The sequence below is a fragment of the Ranitomeya variabilis genome, chromosome 2 (assembly GCF_051348905.1).
Source record: "Ranitomeya variabilis isolate aRanVar5 chromosome 2, aRanVar5.hap1, whole genome shotgun sequence".
Lineage (NCBI taxonomy): Eukaryota > Metazoa > Chordata > Amphibia > Anura > Dendrobatidae > Ranitomeya > Ranitomeya variabilis.
Window position 1 is genome coordinate 80,301,049 of NC_135233.1, and position 19,328 is coordinate 80,320,376.

At 43.0% G+C, this 19,328-nt stretch overlaps 1 protein-coding gene across 1 annotated transcript in view; it reads right to left on the reverse strand.

Moving 5' to 3' along the window:
• Nucleotides 1-3,645: 3,645 nt before the first annotated feature.
• Nucleotides 3,646-19,328, reverse strand: part of LOC143804472 (serine palmitoyltransferase 3-like) — a 120,087-nt gene continuing 104,404 nt past the window's right edge. The window contains exons 8-12 of the mRNA XM_077282593.1: nucleotides 15,413-15,632; nucleotides 13,977-14,097; nucleotides 8,894-9,029; nucleotides 8,100-8,229; nucleotides 3,646-4,496 (exon numbers count right to left, since the gene is read on the reverse strand). Coding sequence (XP_077138708.1) covers nucleotides 4,383-4,496; nucleotides 8,100-8,229; nucleotides 8,894-9,029; nucleotides 13,977-14,097; nucleotides 15,413-15,632 — 721 coding nt within the window. The 3' untranslated portion in view covers nucleotides 3,646-4,382. The remainder of the gene's footprint in view (nucleotides 4,497-8,099; nucleotides 8,230-8,893; nucleotides 9,030-13,976; nucleotides 14,098-15,412; nucleotides 15,633-19,328) is intronic.

A 19,328-nucleotide genomic window follows, 5' to 3' on the forward strand; every position in this document is an offset into this window, starting at 1 on the left:
GAAAGTTTTTTTTTTTCATGGCATCTTCCCTTTAACACAAAACTGCAAATAAAGATTAAAAAACAACCACAAGACAGATTTCATCAACCAAGGTATCATTTTAATTAGTATAACGGCTCCAGCCTGACACTGTCTATACTGTGCACAATCCTGCTGACAGATTCCCTTTAAGAATAAAGCAATCAAACAATACAGATGTGAAGAAGAAAAAAACAAACTGTGAACAGCAAATTGGCATTGTGATATGATTGAAAATTAATAGAATTTTTTCCTGCATTCTTGAAGCAGATTTTAGAATCAATTGACAAAAAAAAAAACAAAAAAAAAAACCAACCTCCTCAAAACTCTGTGTGAACATAGCCTCAGAGCTCATTTTAAAGAAATGTGAGATTAACTACAGTAGCCACAGAGCTATAATGCAGCTTGGGCATCAAATCTGAGATAGGGAAAGGATTTGTGACCATAATATGGGTTAAGAAATACTGCTGTATTATGGTAGTGTTAAGTGAGATTTTGTATCTGGAAGCTGGAGTGAGTCTTAAAAAAAAATTAACAAAAGGCAAAGTTATCAATATAAAAACAGAAAAGCACCTGAGTTGAAAGAGAATAGTGCAAAAAAAAACAAAAACCCCAAAACAATAAAATGTTTTCAGATAACTACAGCATTTGATATATCATCATAATCTTCTGGACCAAAATGTGAAATTTTTATCAGAACCCTCCTACCTTCCATGTGTCATGTATAAGAAAAGGTGACTACTTTATGTGACTGATGGTAGTTCCATCTCGAGGCCCGCTTTTTTTTTGCAGCATTTTTCCTTACAATATTAAAAACAAAACATTTTTGTGCATGAATTTTTTGGCTCCTTTGTTTATGCACTTTTGTTTATCCTTTGTTAAAAAAAAACACCAAGGGGCCTGAAAAAAAAAAAAAAAAAAAAAAAAGGGTGGAAAAGCCAGAAGCAAATACTGCAAAAACTGTTTTAAACCACCCATAAGGTGGCCTAATATGAAGTATCAGTATTGTGTGAGATGTACAGTATTAGTGCACTTAAAAATGTAAAATAAAAAAATTAAAGTTAGCCATCATACACAGAGATAAACATCAGGACTATTTAATACATTCAGTTCTTCTACCATAAGGCACACATTGAATATAGATAATGCTCAGTGCAAAACAAGTACTTGTTATACATATTAGACAAATCCTTCATGCTTACAACCATTACTCCTGACCAGGCTTATACATAACGACATGTACTAAGCAGTTTTCTGCCACTCAAGCATCCAAAACCATAAATAACAAAAATAACTAAGACTACGCCATTTTATGCCACATCAAAAGTTTTGAAAACTGGCAAAATTTTGGCACAACTCGAGACTGCGCTAAAATTTAGCTACTTTTGGTGTTCATATGCCATTTTTACCAACCTCTGAGAAAGTGGACGGAGCTTAGGCGGTAAGGGTTCATGGTGACCGCTGCTCATCAAATTCATGATAGGATTGGCATGCACCTGGCCACATATCCTGAGATGACAGCATTATGACTGCTGCAACTAAACAGTGGCCGCTGAATAGCTGCAGCCTTCACTATTCCATCAGCATCAACATTGCTGGAATACAGCAGGTCCCAGAGGTAGGTGTGGTTTTTTTTTTTAAATTATTTTATCTGGTGACACTTTAGCAGTTTAAGAAGGGATTGTCCAGCACTTTAACTTTCTGCGTAGTGATAGCTTTGTTGTGTGTTAGTTTCAGAATGGCTACATATTAAATTAGTAAAATGAAATGATCGATATTGCCCACATACTGTGGCCAAGAAGCCATACACAGTCCTTCTAAAAGGACAAGCAGAATAGAAGAATGCACATTTAATCTGAGAAATAAACCCAAAAAGCAAATGAATGATTCATGTGATCATTAAGACATCAGATAACCGTAATCACAGTGCTGTCATACATTAATACTGTAAAACCTCCCAGAAAAAAAAACAACAACATTAACGTTGTCCACCAGTAGGAGAACACCTAATACCCCAGGCTTGGCCCCAATATAATAGAAAAACCTATATTCCCCTCTTGGCGCCATTCCAACGGTGTTCACATTCACGTTCCCATGTCTCTTGTGTTGTTCTTCTGACACATGAGCCTGACGCCCACTCAGCGCTGGCGTCACTGGCCCCACCTTCAGACAAATTGAACATGAAGAGGAAAGACAGTGCTGCAGCTTCTCTCTCAATTCCTCTTGATATCCGATTTGTCCAAAGGCAGCGATGGAGACGCCAGTGCTGATTGGTCGCTGAGCTCATGTGTCATAAAACCGCACAGGGGTCCTGGGAACGTGAGTGCCAACACCGCTGGAACGGCACTGACACTGGAGATGAATATAACTTTTTTTTTTAGATGAATATAACTTTTTTTAATTTTATCGGGGCACCAATCATTTAGATCAAGAAGGGGTTGTCCTACTGGTGGACAACCCCTTTAGCAGACTAGATTTTTCTGAATTGGAACCGTAAAGAACTAATGCAGCATTTTATTTCTTTTAAATTTCAGTGCTGTAGTGGTTCCACTAATAAAGTTCCCTGACCCTAGTATTATACTTACAAGCTGCTGTTTTCAGCTCTTCACGATATCACTCCAGTCCCAATCTGCCATCTTGGGATCTCAACTTCTGACTGACCAGAAGTCAGTGGTAACTGTCCCAACAAGGAAAATAGAAAAAATTGGAGTCCAGCTCAATAAAAATATAGTGCATACGAAAAGAAAAAAAAAAATGTACATGGTCGACATGACCCAGTCGATGCGTTTTGACTGCACTAGGCAGTCTTACTCATAAAACACATCGAATGGGTCATGTCGACCATGTAAATTTTTCTTTTGTATGCACCATATTTTCTTTTGAAAAAGAAAAGGAAAATCCAGTCCTGTTGAGCCAGACTCCAATTTTTTCTATTTTCCTTGATGTGAGGCCAAGGCGAGGCCGGTGTCTGAGCCCCAGGTGGATGAGCATAGAGTAACTGGGTGAGCTGGAATCAAGTTTATGTAACTGTTACAAGCTTTAGGTGTAAGTCTATGAGACCCTTGTCCTGGCCTCGTTCTAGTTCTTATAGGTTTACATTGAGTAGTGACCTCCAGATCGCCCAACAAACACTGGAGCTATCCGTCGGGTCATAACCTGCAGAAGACAACCAGAGCGGCGCCGATAACAGTTGAAGCCTGCGACTGTCGAGTATAATACTAGGGGCAGGGAACTTAGATTAGTTACACCATTCCAGAGGTAAAATAAAATAAAATGTTGGCGTGATGCTTTAACACTTATATGCAATATAGATTTTCTCCTAATGGACCAACCCTATAGAGGAGTATATATTACTGCAATATTAGAGGTGGTCATCTTAAAGAGGTTTCAGAATATACTTTTATGATAGCACCATATTATGTACCTAATGTAGAGTTCTATAGTGTAATAGCAGTTGTATAGTTACGTGTAGTAAATCCATTTTGATATACTCTATGACGGTACTTTCACATTGATTCTTTTTGAAGCGAAAATGCTAAGATTTTAAAAAGTTTTGGAGTAGAATTTCATGCTCCGTTTCTACAACAAAAACGCCAAAAAAAAGGTAAGGATACGAATCTGTTTGTTAGGGTGCAGAATAGTTAAGATGAGCATGTCTTTCCCTGGAGGACCTGTCCTGCACTAAAGACCATCTATTGGTTTAAAATCTGCGCTGTGTAATGTTTCATTTATCCTCTGGTGGCGCTGCAGGCAAATTGAACACTTATGACCAGGTTTCCCCACTGACTAAAATGGATCGCTGGGAATTCCTTCATACGGACAAACATCTCATGGTCAACAAATCGTCTTAACAAGTAGAGAGTGGCTAAACAGAAAACCCTTTTAAAAGACTGTTCTTTTTAAAAATCTGTAAATAAAAACAATGTACCCAATCTCTGAATTGTCTCATTCTTGTCAGTCATTACCTTTTCATGAGTTAATACTGAATTTCCCAAGAATTCACTGAAAATAAGGATCCAAGCTGGATATTGGCACATAGATGTGACATTCTCCTATATTCTACATATTACTTTACAGTGAACTAGTCGTTAGAGTTATAAATAACGAGGTAGAAATTCACATTTCCTGGCTTCGCTTCTCCGTGACATTACTAATAGTTACATTCAGACGGCTGCAAATATGGATACAATGGACGCTGTAGACCTGACTTCTATAGAACATTACTTTGTTTCTGTTGAGAGATTGCTTTTAGTAGGACTCCTTGTTTAATGCCAAAGTTATGAGTAGTCTCTTGTTATCTAATGTCAGGGCACCCCACAATTGTGGAGAAAGTAAAAAATAAAGTCACAAAGATAAAATATGTTTCAAGCATCAAGTCCAACGTTTGCCTCTTCAGAAACCACTGCGCTGTTTGATTTGCATTGACGGGAATACTTCAGTCGTAGAAAGTCGCCCATTTCATCCAGTGCATTCAGAACCTGGAGAGAGTAAAAAGCTTAAGAGTTAACAGTACTTACAAAAACTAAATTAGACATGACACATCCGTCATTGTCTGCAAACTGTGCGCTAATTTCCAGTTTTCAAGCTTCAGTGAGACTATGTGCACACAATTGGCCCAATTCATCAAAACTTACATCAGAATTCTGCAGTAAAAAGCAGCGGGAAAGGTGCAAAATGTTGGCACAATTCAACGCTACAATTTTGTGACTTATGGCATTTTTGCCTAACCTTCTAACCTTGATAAAGTGGTTGGATCTGGGGTGGGAAGCGAATGTGGCAGCCCCAGCTCATCCAATTCATAACAGGGGTGTTCCAACTGGAGTAAAATTTGGAGCGAGGCTCACATAGAGGTACATGCCACTTGTGCCTCAATGAATAAGGAGCATCTGATTCCAGCACGCCACTTCATCAAGACCGGTGTGAAAAATGCTGGTCTTGATGAATCAGGACCAATGTCTTCTTTTTTCTGACCAGAATCCTCATGAAAAAGTACAGCATAAGCGCTCCATAAAATGAACATAAAACGCACAGCAATGCCAAAACCGACATTGCTGTGCACTGCTGATGAGCTAACATGCTCGGATAAAGCCTTAGGTGTTATTTGAGCATCTAATCATGCTCGTATATTATGTTCGAGTTTCTGCAAACTGCATGATTTGTGGCTGTTAGGCAATCCCCACATGTGTTGAGGCTGTCTAACAGCCGTAAATTATGCAGCCGCATAGACTCGAACATAACATACGAGCACTCCCAGATGCTCGGATAAGACGTTATCTGAGCACGATCGCTCATCACTACTGTGCACATGTTCAGTCTTATGTCTCTACTTTTAACGGTTTCAAAATTCGGAAGCAGAGTCACTGGCAATGTTGCTTCAGGAACACGACAATTAAATTTTCTTGAAATGGCTTTGCCTGGGAAAACTCGGCGACTGTGCCATGGTTTAAAAGATGCCATCTGTACAAAAGCATCACAGAGGAATACTTTGGGTTTCTTGCACTTAAATAAACTCCTCTTGCTACAAAACGTCTCGATTTAAACAGCGTGGACCTTCCCACGTGAAGTAGTTGTATCATTGCGAGATGGAATTATTTATGGCCTTCATTCTGCTGCACTTATATTAAGCCTGTTCGCCTTTCATCACCATTACTACAACTTTGTGTTATTTGATATTGAAATTACAAGACTCGCTGCAAGTAGTGTGACGTTTGCTCAACTGCAGAACATGCTCCACCCTACAGGCCACGGTCAGGCTACTGTACACAAGAGGGATGGTTTTATTATGGAAATAGTCATTTAATGTATTAAGATCGCCTTTAAATTACCTTCCACATTTCTATTTTTCTGAAATATAGAATATACAGTTTCATCTGTTTCATTGAACATAAAAGAAAAAAAAAAACCCACAGATAAAAGTAAACTAAAATGTTACACTGAAGGAATTTCCTCCTTCAGATAACTGGAAGTGAAGATATTGACCCCAGGACCGGAGTGTATACCTAGTCACTGGGTCACATGCAGTAGCGTAGCTACAGGGGGGGCAGAGGAGGCCATCGCTCTGGGCCCCGCGCTCTGAGTGGGCCCACCTGGAGCTACGATAGTGTAACTGTATCGGTCTCCCTGCACGGCCGCTGTCATGGTTCCCAATGGCAAGGGAACGTCAGAAACATATAAATAACGGACGAGCTCTGGGTGATGGAATCTCGAGCTGACCGTGAGCTAAATCTACCACACAACTAATAGCAGCCAGGGAGCATACCTACGACTTCCTAGATGCCACGCGCCAGCCGGAGGACTAACTACGCCTGGTAGAGGAAGGAACAGACCTGGCTTACCTCTAGGGAAATACCCCAAAAGATGATAGCAGCCCCCCACATGTAATAACGGTGAGTTCAAGAGGAAAAGACAAACACAGTATGAAAGTAGATTTAGCAAAGAGAGGTCCACTTACTAGATAGCAGAAGGATACAAAAGAGGACTTCACGGTCAACTGAAAACCCTTTCAAAAAACCATCCTGAAATTACTTTAAGACTCCTGTGTCAACTCATGACACAGGAGTGGCAATTTCAGCCCGCAAGAGCTTCCAGCTACAGAGAATAACAAAAACTGCAAACTGGACAAAAGATACAAAACAAAAGGACAAAGTCCACTTAGCTGATCAGCAGACTAGTAGCAGGAACATGCAACCGAAGGCTCTGGTTACAATGATAACCAGCAAGGAAATGACTGGAGAGCAAGGCTAAATAGGAAACTCCCAAACACTGATGGAAGCAGGTGAACAGAAGCAGCAAAGTGCAAACAAGTCACCAGTACCACCAGCAACCACCAGGGGAGCCCAAAAAGCTGATACACAACAGGCCGCTATAGGGTCCCTAAGTGGGCCACCCGTCATTGCAAGCTTAACTGTATCGGCTGCATGCCAATACAGCTGACTTAAGTGACGAGAGAAGGAGCGTTACGCTCCCTCTCCCATCATCCCCCTCTCAGTGTCTGATGTCACCGACACTGACAGGGGGTCGCAATGACGTAACTGCTCGGCACCTGCGGTCCGGAGATGTGCGGGCGCTCAGAGCAGCGGAGGAACGAGGAGAAAAAGGTGAGTATTGTATTTAATTTTTATGGGGGTGCATTGTACTATAGAGTCTGCCTATGGGGTTGCATTATATTAGGGGCTGCATTACACTATACAGGCTGCCTATGGGAGTGCATTATACTATAGAATCTGTCTATGGGGGTGCATTATATTAGAGGCTGCATTATACTATACATGCTGCCTATTGGGGTGCATTATATTATGGGCTGCATTATACTATAGAGTCTGCCTATGGTGGTGCATTATACTATAGAGTCTGGCTATGGGGGTGCATTACATTAGGGGGCTGAATAATACTATAGAATCTGCCTATGGGGAGTGCATTATACTAAGAAAGAGGTGCTGGTGCTAGTAGGACAGGATAACATATGAAAGGAAACCTGAACTTTTTCTGATGCCGGCTTTCTCTAAACCAATGGTCTTAGCATGTGTTAGAATCACATTAGCAATGCTGCATTCATTAGCCACAGAAAAGCTAGGACACCTATGCTAAGAATGATGTGCTTCCCTATTACTGTACTTCCCATCTGCGTTATGAATACACCAGTATGTATGTATATCGCTGGCCTAAGGTTAGGCGCAGACTCTACCACATTGCATTTATCTCCTATCCAGTAGTAATAATGTGGCAATTCCATTTGATCAGAAAAAGGTTTGATTGGTCGCTAAAGGCAATATGTCAGTAGGTTTTTGCTACCTCGTCTGAAAGCAGCATAATGTAGTGACAGAGACCCCAATTCCAGTGATGTGTCACTTAGTTTACTAGGTGCCGCAGTTGTGACACGGAGTTTACTCTGCTGTAGATGCAGGAGAGCTGAGAAACCTCACCCCACTCAGACCTCTGATTAGCAGTTTTCTATATACATTGTACATCGTCAGTAAGCTGCTAATAAGTGCTGGGGGCGTCGTTAAACCGGAGGCATGCCAGTAGCTGGACCAGGAGGCATGCCGGCAGCTAGTCCAGCAAACCATTTATATCTTACGTACAATATCCAGCATCTTCTTTGTGTGTGAAGCTGAAATGCAAAACCTCGCTCTTGCTTCTGTGATAGGAGTTGCTGGGAATCCGACGACAACAACACCAATTTTTTTCTCTAGCATGTGTCGTGCAAAAGCCCTGTGGATTTAAGGGAAAAAAAACCCACAAAAGTTTATTTTTCCTATTGTGTCAAAATACAGTATACGCAATGCCACATTTAAAATTTACCGAAACAATCCCTAAGAAAAATGTTTGTGACCACTTTTGTAAGAAAAAAAAAAGAAAAAGGCGTTTGCATTAAAAGGGATGTTCTTATTTTTTGCAGTGCACTGCTCCTCTGCCTCGTGACTTCCTGGTTTCCAGGGAACGATGACACATGCTACAAGCAAAAGGCAGGCTTTCCTCCATAACATCCACAGCTCTTAAGTTGTTGTAAGCGTGCTTGGATCTTGGGATAAGTGAGCTTCAGATCTGTGCCTGTAAGCTGTATAACAAAACACATGCAAGTACTCTCTGTCTAGGAAACCGATCACCTCTGAGGTGGCCACTGCCAGTAACCATGGCAACAAGCTGTATACTATAAGGCTAAAAAATCCCTCCCCTCTTGAGGCCAGAGAGGATTTTTAATAAGAGCTCCAATACAAAGTTGCTTGTTTTTAACGATTTAGTAGGATTAAATGAAGCAACCCCTTTAATGATACTTTGCTAATAATAGATAAGTCCTTTAGAAAACGATGAATGGTGCAATGGCAAAAGAAACGGGACGGGATTGTGGCAACCCAACGTTCATTATCATACATACCCTACTTTTCCCGGCATGTACAAGAGAACAGGGACCACCGGAGAATCTTCATTGCCGTATATTATGAATCCTAAGTCATGTAATCTCTTCCTAAAGTATCTGGTGTTCTCCATGAGTTGCTGCACTCTTTGCTGGCCTAAAGAAGACGAAGTAACAAATACAATATTCTAAGTGCTGGTAGCAATAACAAGTACAATTTACTTGGCAACTTGAATAGTATTTTTCCTTTAAAATTGGGATTGAATAACTTTTTCACAACTCTTGTTACAGACTCGCCCCAGCCCCTGGCCCTGAATGTGTGTCTCTATACTGGGCCGAGTCTGACGATGCAACTTTCTAGCTTCTGGACAAAAACACAGGAAAGAGCGGCTGTGCAAGAGGTTTGTGCAGCTCCCAGGGACTCTTGTGAACTCTTTCAGGAGCCCTGGTGGTCTCCCCAGTTTCTGGGAGCCTCCGAGACATTTTGAGAAAGCTGGCAAGTCTGTGCAGAAGAAATCTACTCTATTAATTCAAAATATATGCTATTCCACATTGTAAGTCTACATAAGGCTACGTGCCCACAATCAGGATTAGCAGCGTTTTTTCGATGCAGAGTATTTTTGCTGCGTGCTACATTACAAGCACAGTGGATGGGATTTATAGAAATCCCATGCCCACTGTGCTTCTATTTAATGCTACATAAACTGATCCGCAGTGTGGGTTTCGGAGCCGCAGCATGTCAATTCCTGTAGCAGAGATGCCTAGTCTCCAGTGCGTATTCTCAGCAGTAGAATACTGCATGTACCCAAAACACAAGTGCGGTAAATTAGAACGCCGCATTTTGGACGCAACAAAAATACGCTGTGTCCAGGACGCTACTATTCCTGGTCATGAGCACGTAGCCTAAAATGTTGCGTTTTCACTAGTTTATTGTTTAGAAGCTGCTTTTTATATATTGAAAGTTAAAAGTGCATTTGGGAAACCAGTTACAAAGCCAACACTTGAGTAGCTCCCAGCAAAACAAAGGATTTGCCATGTAGAAATTCAACATGCTTAGTCCCAGTCTTCCCTGACATCTATCTATAGCGGACAGTCCAGGAGTCCAACGTAAAAGTGGGCAGCAATTCACAACCTAAAGACACATGACCAGCTTCAAAAACCCCATTGTGACTACCTTTATTATGTAAGTACAGCACTATCAGCTATCATAGTTTGGAAGGGATGAAATCCTACTGACAGATTTCCTCTTAAGGTGGTTTTCCAGTTGAAAAAAGAAAAAAGTCTGCAGTCACTCTGTGTGTGCAGACTTTTGAAATTACCCCAGTGAGGATTTGATGATTTCTGAGCTTAGAACAGTGGTGATATATGCAATAAACATACTCCCAGACAGGGGCGTAACAACCGCGGTCGCAGGGGTCGTAGCTGCGACCGGGCCCTGAGTGCTTAGGGACCCGCCCAGTGGCGTATCCAGGGGGTTTTTAGGGCCAGGGAGCGGGGGCTGTCTAATTATACTCACCTACTCCTGGCGCGGTCCCTGCAGGTCCCTGGCTGCCCGGGGCCCCAGCTTCTTCCTGTACTGAGCGGTCACATGGTACCGCTCATTACAGTAATAAATATGCGGCTCCACCTCCCATAGGGGTGGGGCCGCATATTCATTACTGTAATGAGCGGTAACGGTGACCGCTCAGTACAGGAAGAAGCAGCAGCGCCGGGAAACCAGGGACTGCACCGCGCCAGGAGCAGGTGAGTATAACCGGGAGGGGGAGTGCTGTGCGATATTCACCTCTCCTCGTTCCAGCCGCCGCTCTTCTGCACAGTGATGCTGACGTCAGAGGGCGCGGTGACGTAGTTAGTGCGCGCCTCTGCCTGAGCCTCAGTGCGGAGGAGGCGGAAGATAGAGTGGCGGCTGGAACGAGGAACAGCCTGCAGGTGAATATTGAAAGTGTCGGGGGCCTGAGCGACGTAGTGGTGAGTATGTTTTTTTTTTTTATCGCAGCAACAGCAAATGGGGCAAATATCTGTGTGGAGCATCTTATGGGGCCATAACATTTGTGCAGCATTATATGGGGCAAGTGTCTGTATGGAGCATCTATGGGGCCATAATGTTTGTGCAGCACTATAATGGGGCAAGTGTCTGTATGGAACATCTATGGGGCCATAACATTTGTGCAGCATTATATGGTGCAAGTGTCTGTATGGAGCATCTTATGGGGCTATAACGTTTGTGCAGCACTATATGGGGCAAGTGTCTGCATGGAGCATCTTACGGGGCCATAACATCTGTGCAGCATTATATGGGGCAAGTGCCTGTATGGAGCATCTATGGGGCCATAACGTTTGTGCAGCATTATATGGGGCAATGTCTGTATAGAGCATCTTATGGGGCCATAACGTTTGTGCAGCACTATATGGGGCAAGCGTCTGTATAGAGCATCTTATGGGGCCATAACGTTTGTGCAGCATTATATGGGGCAATGTCTGTATAGAGCATCTTATGGGGCCATAACGTTTGTGCAGCACTATATGGGGCAAGCGTCTGTATAGAGCATCTTATGGGGCCATAATCAATGTTTCTGCAGCACTATATGGGCCAAATATGTTTATGGAGCATCTTATGGGGCCATAATCAACGTTTCTGCAGCACTATACGGGGCAAATGTGTCTACGGAGCATCTTATGGGGCCATTATTAACCTTTATGCAGGATTATATGGGACTCCTGATTCAATATGGATATTCAAAAACACTTAACCTACTGATGTCTCAATTAATTGTATGCAGGACTCTGCTGTGCTGATTGTCATGGTGCTGAATAAGGGGAAGTTTATGTGTGGGGTCAGGAGGGGTTTATAGTGTGGATGTAGCAGAGCCGTGTGTGTACAAGGTGTACAGAATGGAGCCGTGTATGTGTGTAGTGGAGCAATGTGTACGAGGTGTACGGAGCAGAGTCAGGTGTGTACGAGGTATACAAAGCTGAGCTGAGTGTGAAAGAGGTGAGCGGAGTCGTGTATGTATGGGGTGTATGGAGTGGTGCTGCGTGTTTACGAGGTGTATGGAGCGGAGCTGCTTGTGTACGGGGTGGACGGAGCGGAGCCGTGTGTGTGTGTGGAGTGTACGAAGCGGAGCCGCGTGTGTACGGAGCGGAGCTGTGTGTGTGAGGTGTACGGAGCGGATCCGCGTGTGTATGAGGTGTACGGAGCAGATCCGCGGGTGTAAGGAGCGGAGCCACGTGTGTACAAGGTGTACGGAGCAGAGCCGTGTGTGTACGGGTTCACGGAGCGAAGCCGCGTGTGTACGGGCTGTAAATTTTCGAGTCGGGAAGAATGGTACACGGCTGTGGGCAGAGCCCAGCATGTGCACTGTGGGGGAGTATTGGGTGTACTCGCCAGCATCAGAATGTGCAGTGCGTATGCTCCGGAGCCGACCAGTACACCCAATACACCCCCACACTGCACAGGTCCGGAAATGACGCACTGCAGCGTCATACCAGGAAGTAACAGCACGCAGATTTCAAGCGACGGGAGTGCGCTTGGAATTAGAGCGAGGAAGGACATGAACGCCCAGAGTCTGCACTTCCGAAGACATCACCATAATTAGTATAGGGACTTGTTAGTTATAAAATCATTTTTCTCAGCGATTACAGGGCAGTATTAGGTCAGACTATACAACAAAGCAACAAAACTTTGAAAGTTCGCATCGGGGTAAAATCATTACAGCCGGGCAGAGAGCCGCTGCTCCCACGCTGTCAGATGACAGCATGAGCCCGCAGCTGTGAACGGAGGTAAAAAATTTACCTACGGTCACAGGCATCGGATGATGGGACTATTACTCCCAACAGTCTACACCTGCTGCTGCTAATAACAGCGAGTGAAGGTGGCAGCTGATGGGAGTATTTATCAGCCAATGCCTTCTGGCAAAATAAATAAAAAATGATGTGGGTTCCAGTCTATTCTTGATAACCAGCATGGCAAAACTGACATCTGCGGGTTGCAACCCTCAGCTGTCAGCTCCAACATGGCTGGTTATCAAGAATAGGGGAGTCCCCACTGTGTTTTTTTTTTAAATTTAAATTAATAAAAAAAAAAAAAAGGCGTGGGTTCCCTCCCATTTTTGACAACCAGCCAATCTAAAGCAGACAGGTGGGGCTTGTATTCTCAGGCTGGTAAGGGGCCATGGATATTGCCCCCCAGGCTAAATATACCTGCCCGAAGCTGCCCCAGAAAAGGCAAATCTATTAGATGTAGCAATTCTGGTGCTTTGCCCGAATCTTACCACTTGCCCTCTGGTGGTGGCACTTGGGGTTCATATTTATGGGGATGATTGTTTTGTCCGGTGACATCAAGCTCACAGCTTAGTAATGGAGAGGCATCTATAAGACCTATCCATTACTGATCCTATAGTTATATTGTAAATAAAGACACAGCCAGAACAAAGTCCTTTATTTGAAAAAAAAAAAAAAAAGGACTCCCTTTATTATGATGGGAACCGACATTTTTTAAAATGTTTTATTTATTTATAGAGCAGGCGCCGGCTGCTGAATACTCCCATCAGCCGCCACCTGCTCTTGCTGTTATTAGAGGCAGCAATCAATCTGATGGAAGTAGTAGTCCAATCGGCCAATGCCTATGACCGTAGGTAAACTTTTTACCAAAGGTCACTGCTGCGGCTCATGCTGTCATCTGACAGTGTGGGATTCCGCAGTGCTCTAACCGGTGGTAATGATCTTACCGCCGATCAGAGCCGACGGTGTTTCTTGCGCTGTCATGCAGGGGACAGAGCGAGAAACACCCGATGTTCAGGGCGCCGAACCAGAACAGCAACATGGACTTCACTGTAAAGTCAATGTTCGGGGTCCGTGCCCGAACAGTAGGTGATCAGCACGGACTCCAAACTTTACTGTTCGGTTCGCCCATCTCTAATATCTAATGGATAGTTTGATTATATAAGTACAGAATGTAAAATATATGTATTTTAAGATACCGGGCAATAAGGCTTTGTTCACATGCCAAATATAGTAATAGGCACATTTTCAGCCTGGAATCCAAATCAATGTGCAATAATATACTATTCAATGCTAATGAAAGGCGTCATACAAAAGCTCTTACCAGTCCCATCATGTGCCATGGTGCACTTCATCACTCTGATAATCTGCTCTGCCACAGGTGCAGACATAGATGATGCATAAAGTGCGCTGTGTGAATGAGTTCTTAAGTAATCCACAAGATCCTAGAGAGAGACAAATGTTTATAGAAAATATATAAAAGTATTAGTTTAATTTTTTGGCTAATATTTTTAGGCTGCAAGGTAATCAAAGTTTGTTTCTTGTACCAAAGTGTATTTACCATGAACAGCCCATGTGGCCGAGGCGGCCTGCATTTCATATTTGAATGGGAGATGGGGGGAGGTGTGATTTAGAAAAAAAATCAATAAAAAGAGATGGGAGGTTAACGAGCAAAAAGTACTCCTGGCCCAGGTGGTTAGGACTATAGCGATGCTAACCAGAATGCAGATGTATTTCTGTCTGTGGCCCACAGGCTCAGCATTCCCGAGATGAGTGGCGTGAGATGACCTGCCTTTAAAAAATATGATTTTGTGGTACTCTGTTGGGAAATGTTTATGCCATATATGTCTATTTGTGGGCACCCAATGGATGGACTGTGTCAGGATGCACTATGCATGTTGAGAACGTTATATTACACAAAGAAAGCAAAACTTGATTTGCCAAAAGTAAAGTATATTCGTTATAAAAATAACAGTTTTTGTAAGATCACCTCCATTTACCAAATGTTGTAAATGCTCTCTAAAAGTCAACCCTAATATATGAATATGAGAATGCTGCACTTACTATGAAAATACCCTAAATATCACACTACTTAGTAAAAGCTGCAACAGTCAGTCAGGTTTGACTGGGAGTGGGTGGTGGAGACTAAATACACCAGGACTCATAAAATACTTTTATGATCAAGATTTTATAGTCATCCTCATCAGGTTCAAAGAGCTATTTAATAATGCATTGTTTGTCTTGAGCAATCTAGTGACAGATATGCTTTATTGTTCAATGCGGCTTGTATTTTCCTTAAAGGGACTTGGTCAGCAGGTTTTTGCTATGTAATCCAAGAGCATCATGAGTTAGGGTCTGACAGTCTGATTCCAGTGATGTATCACTTACTGGACTGGGTGGCACTGTTTTGATAGAATCCCTGTTTGTAGATGTAGCAACGCTCAGAATGCTGAGCCCTGTATAACCCTGCCTACACCACCGATTGGCAGCTTCCTGTGTACACTGTGCATGGTCAGCAAACTGTCAATTAGTGGTGGGGGCAGGGTTACATAGATTAGCTAGAAAGTCCTGCACACAATACCTAGTCAGGCAGTTAATCTCCTGCTGATAAAACTCTGATTTGAAACCACAACACAGCCTAATAAGTGACACATCCTGAAATCAGGCTCTCTTGCCCTATATTATGCTGCTCTCAGATTAAACAAAAACCTGCCGACATATTCCCTTTAATACAAAGCAAAAAAAACAAAAAACAATTACCCTTTTTCCAGCAATATATCCACCTATGGCTCCAAAACTTTTGGTAAATGTTCCCATCATCACATCGATATCTGTAGGGTTCACTCCAAAGTATTCCACCACACCTCGTCCTGTGGGCCCCACTGCTCCAATACTGTGTGCTTCATCCAAGTACAAGTAAGCCTTGTACTTCTTCTTTAATGCTATTATTTCTGGAAGACGGACAATTGAACCTTCCATGCTGAAAAATGCAAGAAAAAAAAAAGTCAGATCTGGGGTATTTTGGACAGTGTCATCTACCATTTGTCATCAAAATGGCTTATTTTGTATGTTTGGTAGATGATAGTTGAACATAAGTCCTAAAATAAACAAACATTGTATGTGCTAAGCTTTACTATTCAAACAGACCAAGAGCTCTTTCAGACATCAGTGTGTCCGGTACATGTGGTGACAGTTTTCACATGTACCGCTGACATGTAAAAAAAAAAAAAAAAAAAAAAAAAGGATACCAGCATGGGCCGCAAAACGTCCCACACACGTGCACACTGATGATATCCGTGTGTCATCAATATGACACATACCGGCGCCTAAGAAGCAGCGGTACAGTTAGCGCTGTTCCTCGGCGCCGGGTGCTGAAGACGGCTCTCATCATTCTACCCTGCTCTGCCGGCGATCAGAGGATAGTTATATTTAACTGATAACAGTGAAAACAGGTGGCGGCTGATGGTACTACTACTCCCATCAGCCTACACCTGCTGACGCTAATGACAGCAAGAGCAGGAGGCGTTTGATCAGCCGCCGCCTGTGCAATAAATAAATTTCAAAAATGGCATGGGTTCCCCTGTATTTTTGATAACCAGTCAGGCAAGACTGACAGCTGTGGGCTGCAGCTGTCAGCTACAGCTATGGTTTACAAACTGTCAGCGCTGCACTAACAAACATACTTGATCCACCATGATCTGAGCATGGTGTAAAATATGGATTTTTGTGTTACTCACCGTAAAATCCTTTTCTCAGAGACGCTCATTGGGGGACACAGGACTGTGAGTGTATGCTACTGCCGCCAGGAGGCGGACACTAAGTAAACATAATAAAAGTTAGCTCCTCCACCGTATACACCCTGACACTGGCTGCAGGCGAACCCAGTTTGGTGCAAAAAGCAGTAGGAGAGCAAAAAGTAAATCAGCTTTAATACAGGAACCACATGTCTAGAAACAACCCCACCGACTGTTAAACTCGAAAAAACTAAAATAAAAAAGGAGCCATCTGACTAACAGGGTAGGAGCTGTGTCCCCCAATGAGCGTCTCGGAGAAAAAGATTCAACAGTGAGTAACACAAAAATCCATATTTCTCCTTCGTCTCATTGGGGGACACAGGACTGTGGGACATCCCAAAGCAGTCCCTGGGTGGGAAATCGACTCAACAGAATAAACCCTAGGTACTTACACCTATAGGTGCGCTACCGCTGCCTGAAGAATCCTTCTACCCAGACTTGCATCCGCAGAAGCCCGAGTATGGATATTATAGTGTTGGAAAAAGTATGTAGACTGGACCAGGTTGCCGCCTTGCAAATCTGTTCTGCCGAGGTGCCCAGGAAGCACCTACTGCCCGAGTGGAGTGTGCCCTGATCCCAGCTGGAACGACCGCGCCCTTGATGCGGTAGGACTCCTAAATAGTCCAATGACCAGCTCTACACTCACCTACTGTATTCTCACCCATCCCTTGTAGATTGTGAGCCTTCGCGGGCAGGGTCCTCTCTTCTACTGTACCAGTTATGACGTATTGTTCAAGATTATTGTACTTGTTTTTATTATGTATACCCCTCCTCACTTGTAAAGCGCCATGGAATAAATGGCGCTATAACAATAAATAATAATAATAATAATAATAATAGTCGATCTTGAGGCAGCGAGTCCCTTCCTGCCCACGTTGCGGGAGAGGGTACGTGGAGGCGACACTCCACGTGCTCGCCCGTTGTTGGTTTGATGAGATCGGACCTCTTCAAAAGGGTCTGTCGCCCCTGTCTCGTCTTCATGGTAAAAATAAAAAAAAAGAGAGAGGTCTGGAAAAACAGACATGTGCCTCCTAAAGACACTAAGCATGAACTGGGTTTGCTTGCGGCCAGTGTTGGGGTGTATACGGTGGAGGAGGAGCTAACTTTTTTATGTTTACTTAGTGTCAGCCTCCTGGCGGCAGTAGCATACACCCACAGTCCTGTGTCCCCCAATGAGACGAAGGAGAAAAGTTTGCCAGCTCTGGTGACCTGGATGTCGTCAGTAACGATGGCAACGGACAGCGAAGGGGGCTCCCTCGCTCTGCCTGCCTTCAACATTCTGCGATGGATATCAATAGCAGCATTTAGCAGCTGAAACTGCCAGGAGCGGTGCAGGGTGTCAGCATCAGCTGACATAAGGTGGTGATCACCTGGACGTATATATACTGCATTGGTCAGGAAGTACCTCCCGATCATGACGTATATACAGTGAAGGAAATAATTATTTGATCCCTTGGTAATTTTGTAAGTTTGCCTACTGACAAAGACATAAACAGTCTATAATTTTAAGGGTAGGTTAATTTTAACATTGAGAGATACAACATCAAAAATAAAATCCAGAAAATCACTTTGTATAAATTACAGTATATAAATTTATTTGCATTTTGCAGTGAGAAATAAGTTTTTGATCCCTCTGGCAAACAAGACTTAATACTTGGTGGCAAAACCCTTGTTGGCAAGCACAGCAGTCAATACTTTTTTGTAGTTGATGATGAGGTTTGCGCACATGTCAGGAGGAATTTTGGTCCACTTCTCTTTACAGATCATCTCTAAATCATTAAGATTTTGAGGCTGTCACTTGGGAACTCGGAGCTTCAACTCCCTCCATAAGTTTTCTATGGGATTAAGGTCTGGAGACTGGCTAGGCCACTCCATGACCTTAATGTGCTTCTTTTTGAGCCACTCCTTTGTTGCCTTGGCTGTACAGTATGTTTTGGGTCATTGTCTTGCTGTAAGACCCAGCCATGACCCATTTGTAATGTCCTGTCGGAGGGAAGTAGGTGGTCACTCAGGATTTTACAATACATGGATCCACCCATTCTTCCATTGATGCAGTGAAGTAGTCTTGTGTCCTTAGCAGAGAAACACCCCCAAAACATAAAGTTTCCACCTCTATGCTTGACAGTGGGGATGGTGTTCTTTGGGTCATAGTCAGTATTTCTCTTCCTCCAAACACGGCGAGTTGAGTTAATGCCAAAGAGCTCAATTTTTGTCTCATCAGACAACAGCACCTTCTCCCAATCACTCACAGATTCATCGAGGTGTTTATGGGCAAACTTCAGACGGGCCTGCACATGTGCCTTCTTGAGCAGGGGGACCTAGCGGGCACTGCAAGATTTTGAACCTTTACGGAGTAATGTGTTTTTTTTGGCGACTGATATCCCAACTGCCTTGAGATCATTAATAAGTTCCCCCCGTGTAGTTTTAGGCTGATCTCTCACCTTCCTCATGATCAAGGATACCCTAACGAGGTAAGATGTTGCATAGTGCCCAGATCGATGTTGATTGACATTCATTTTGTATTTCTTCTATTTTCTTACTATTGCACCAAAATTTGTCTCCTTCTCACTCAGCATCTTACATATGGTTTTGTAGCATGTTCCAGCTTTGTGCAGGTTGATGATCTTGTCTCTGACATCCATAGAAAGCTCTTTGGTCTTGCCCATGTTGTAAAGGTTAGAGTCTGACTGATTAATTGAGTCTGTGGATAGGTCTTTTATAAAGATGACTATGTAAAACAGCTGTCTAATGCAGGTAACGAATTGATTCTAACTGGTCTGTAGGAGTCAGAAATCTTAATGGTTGGTAAGGGATCAAATACTTATTTCTCACTGCAAAATGCAAATAAATGTATATAATTTATACAATGTGATTTTCTGGAT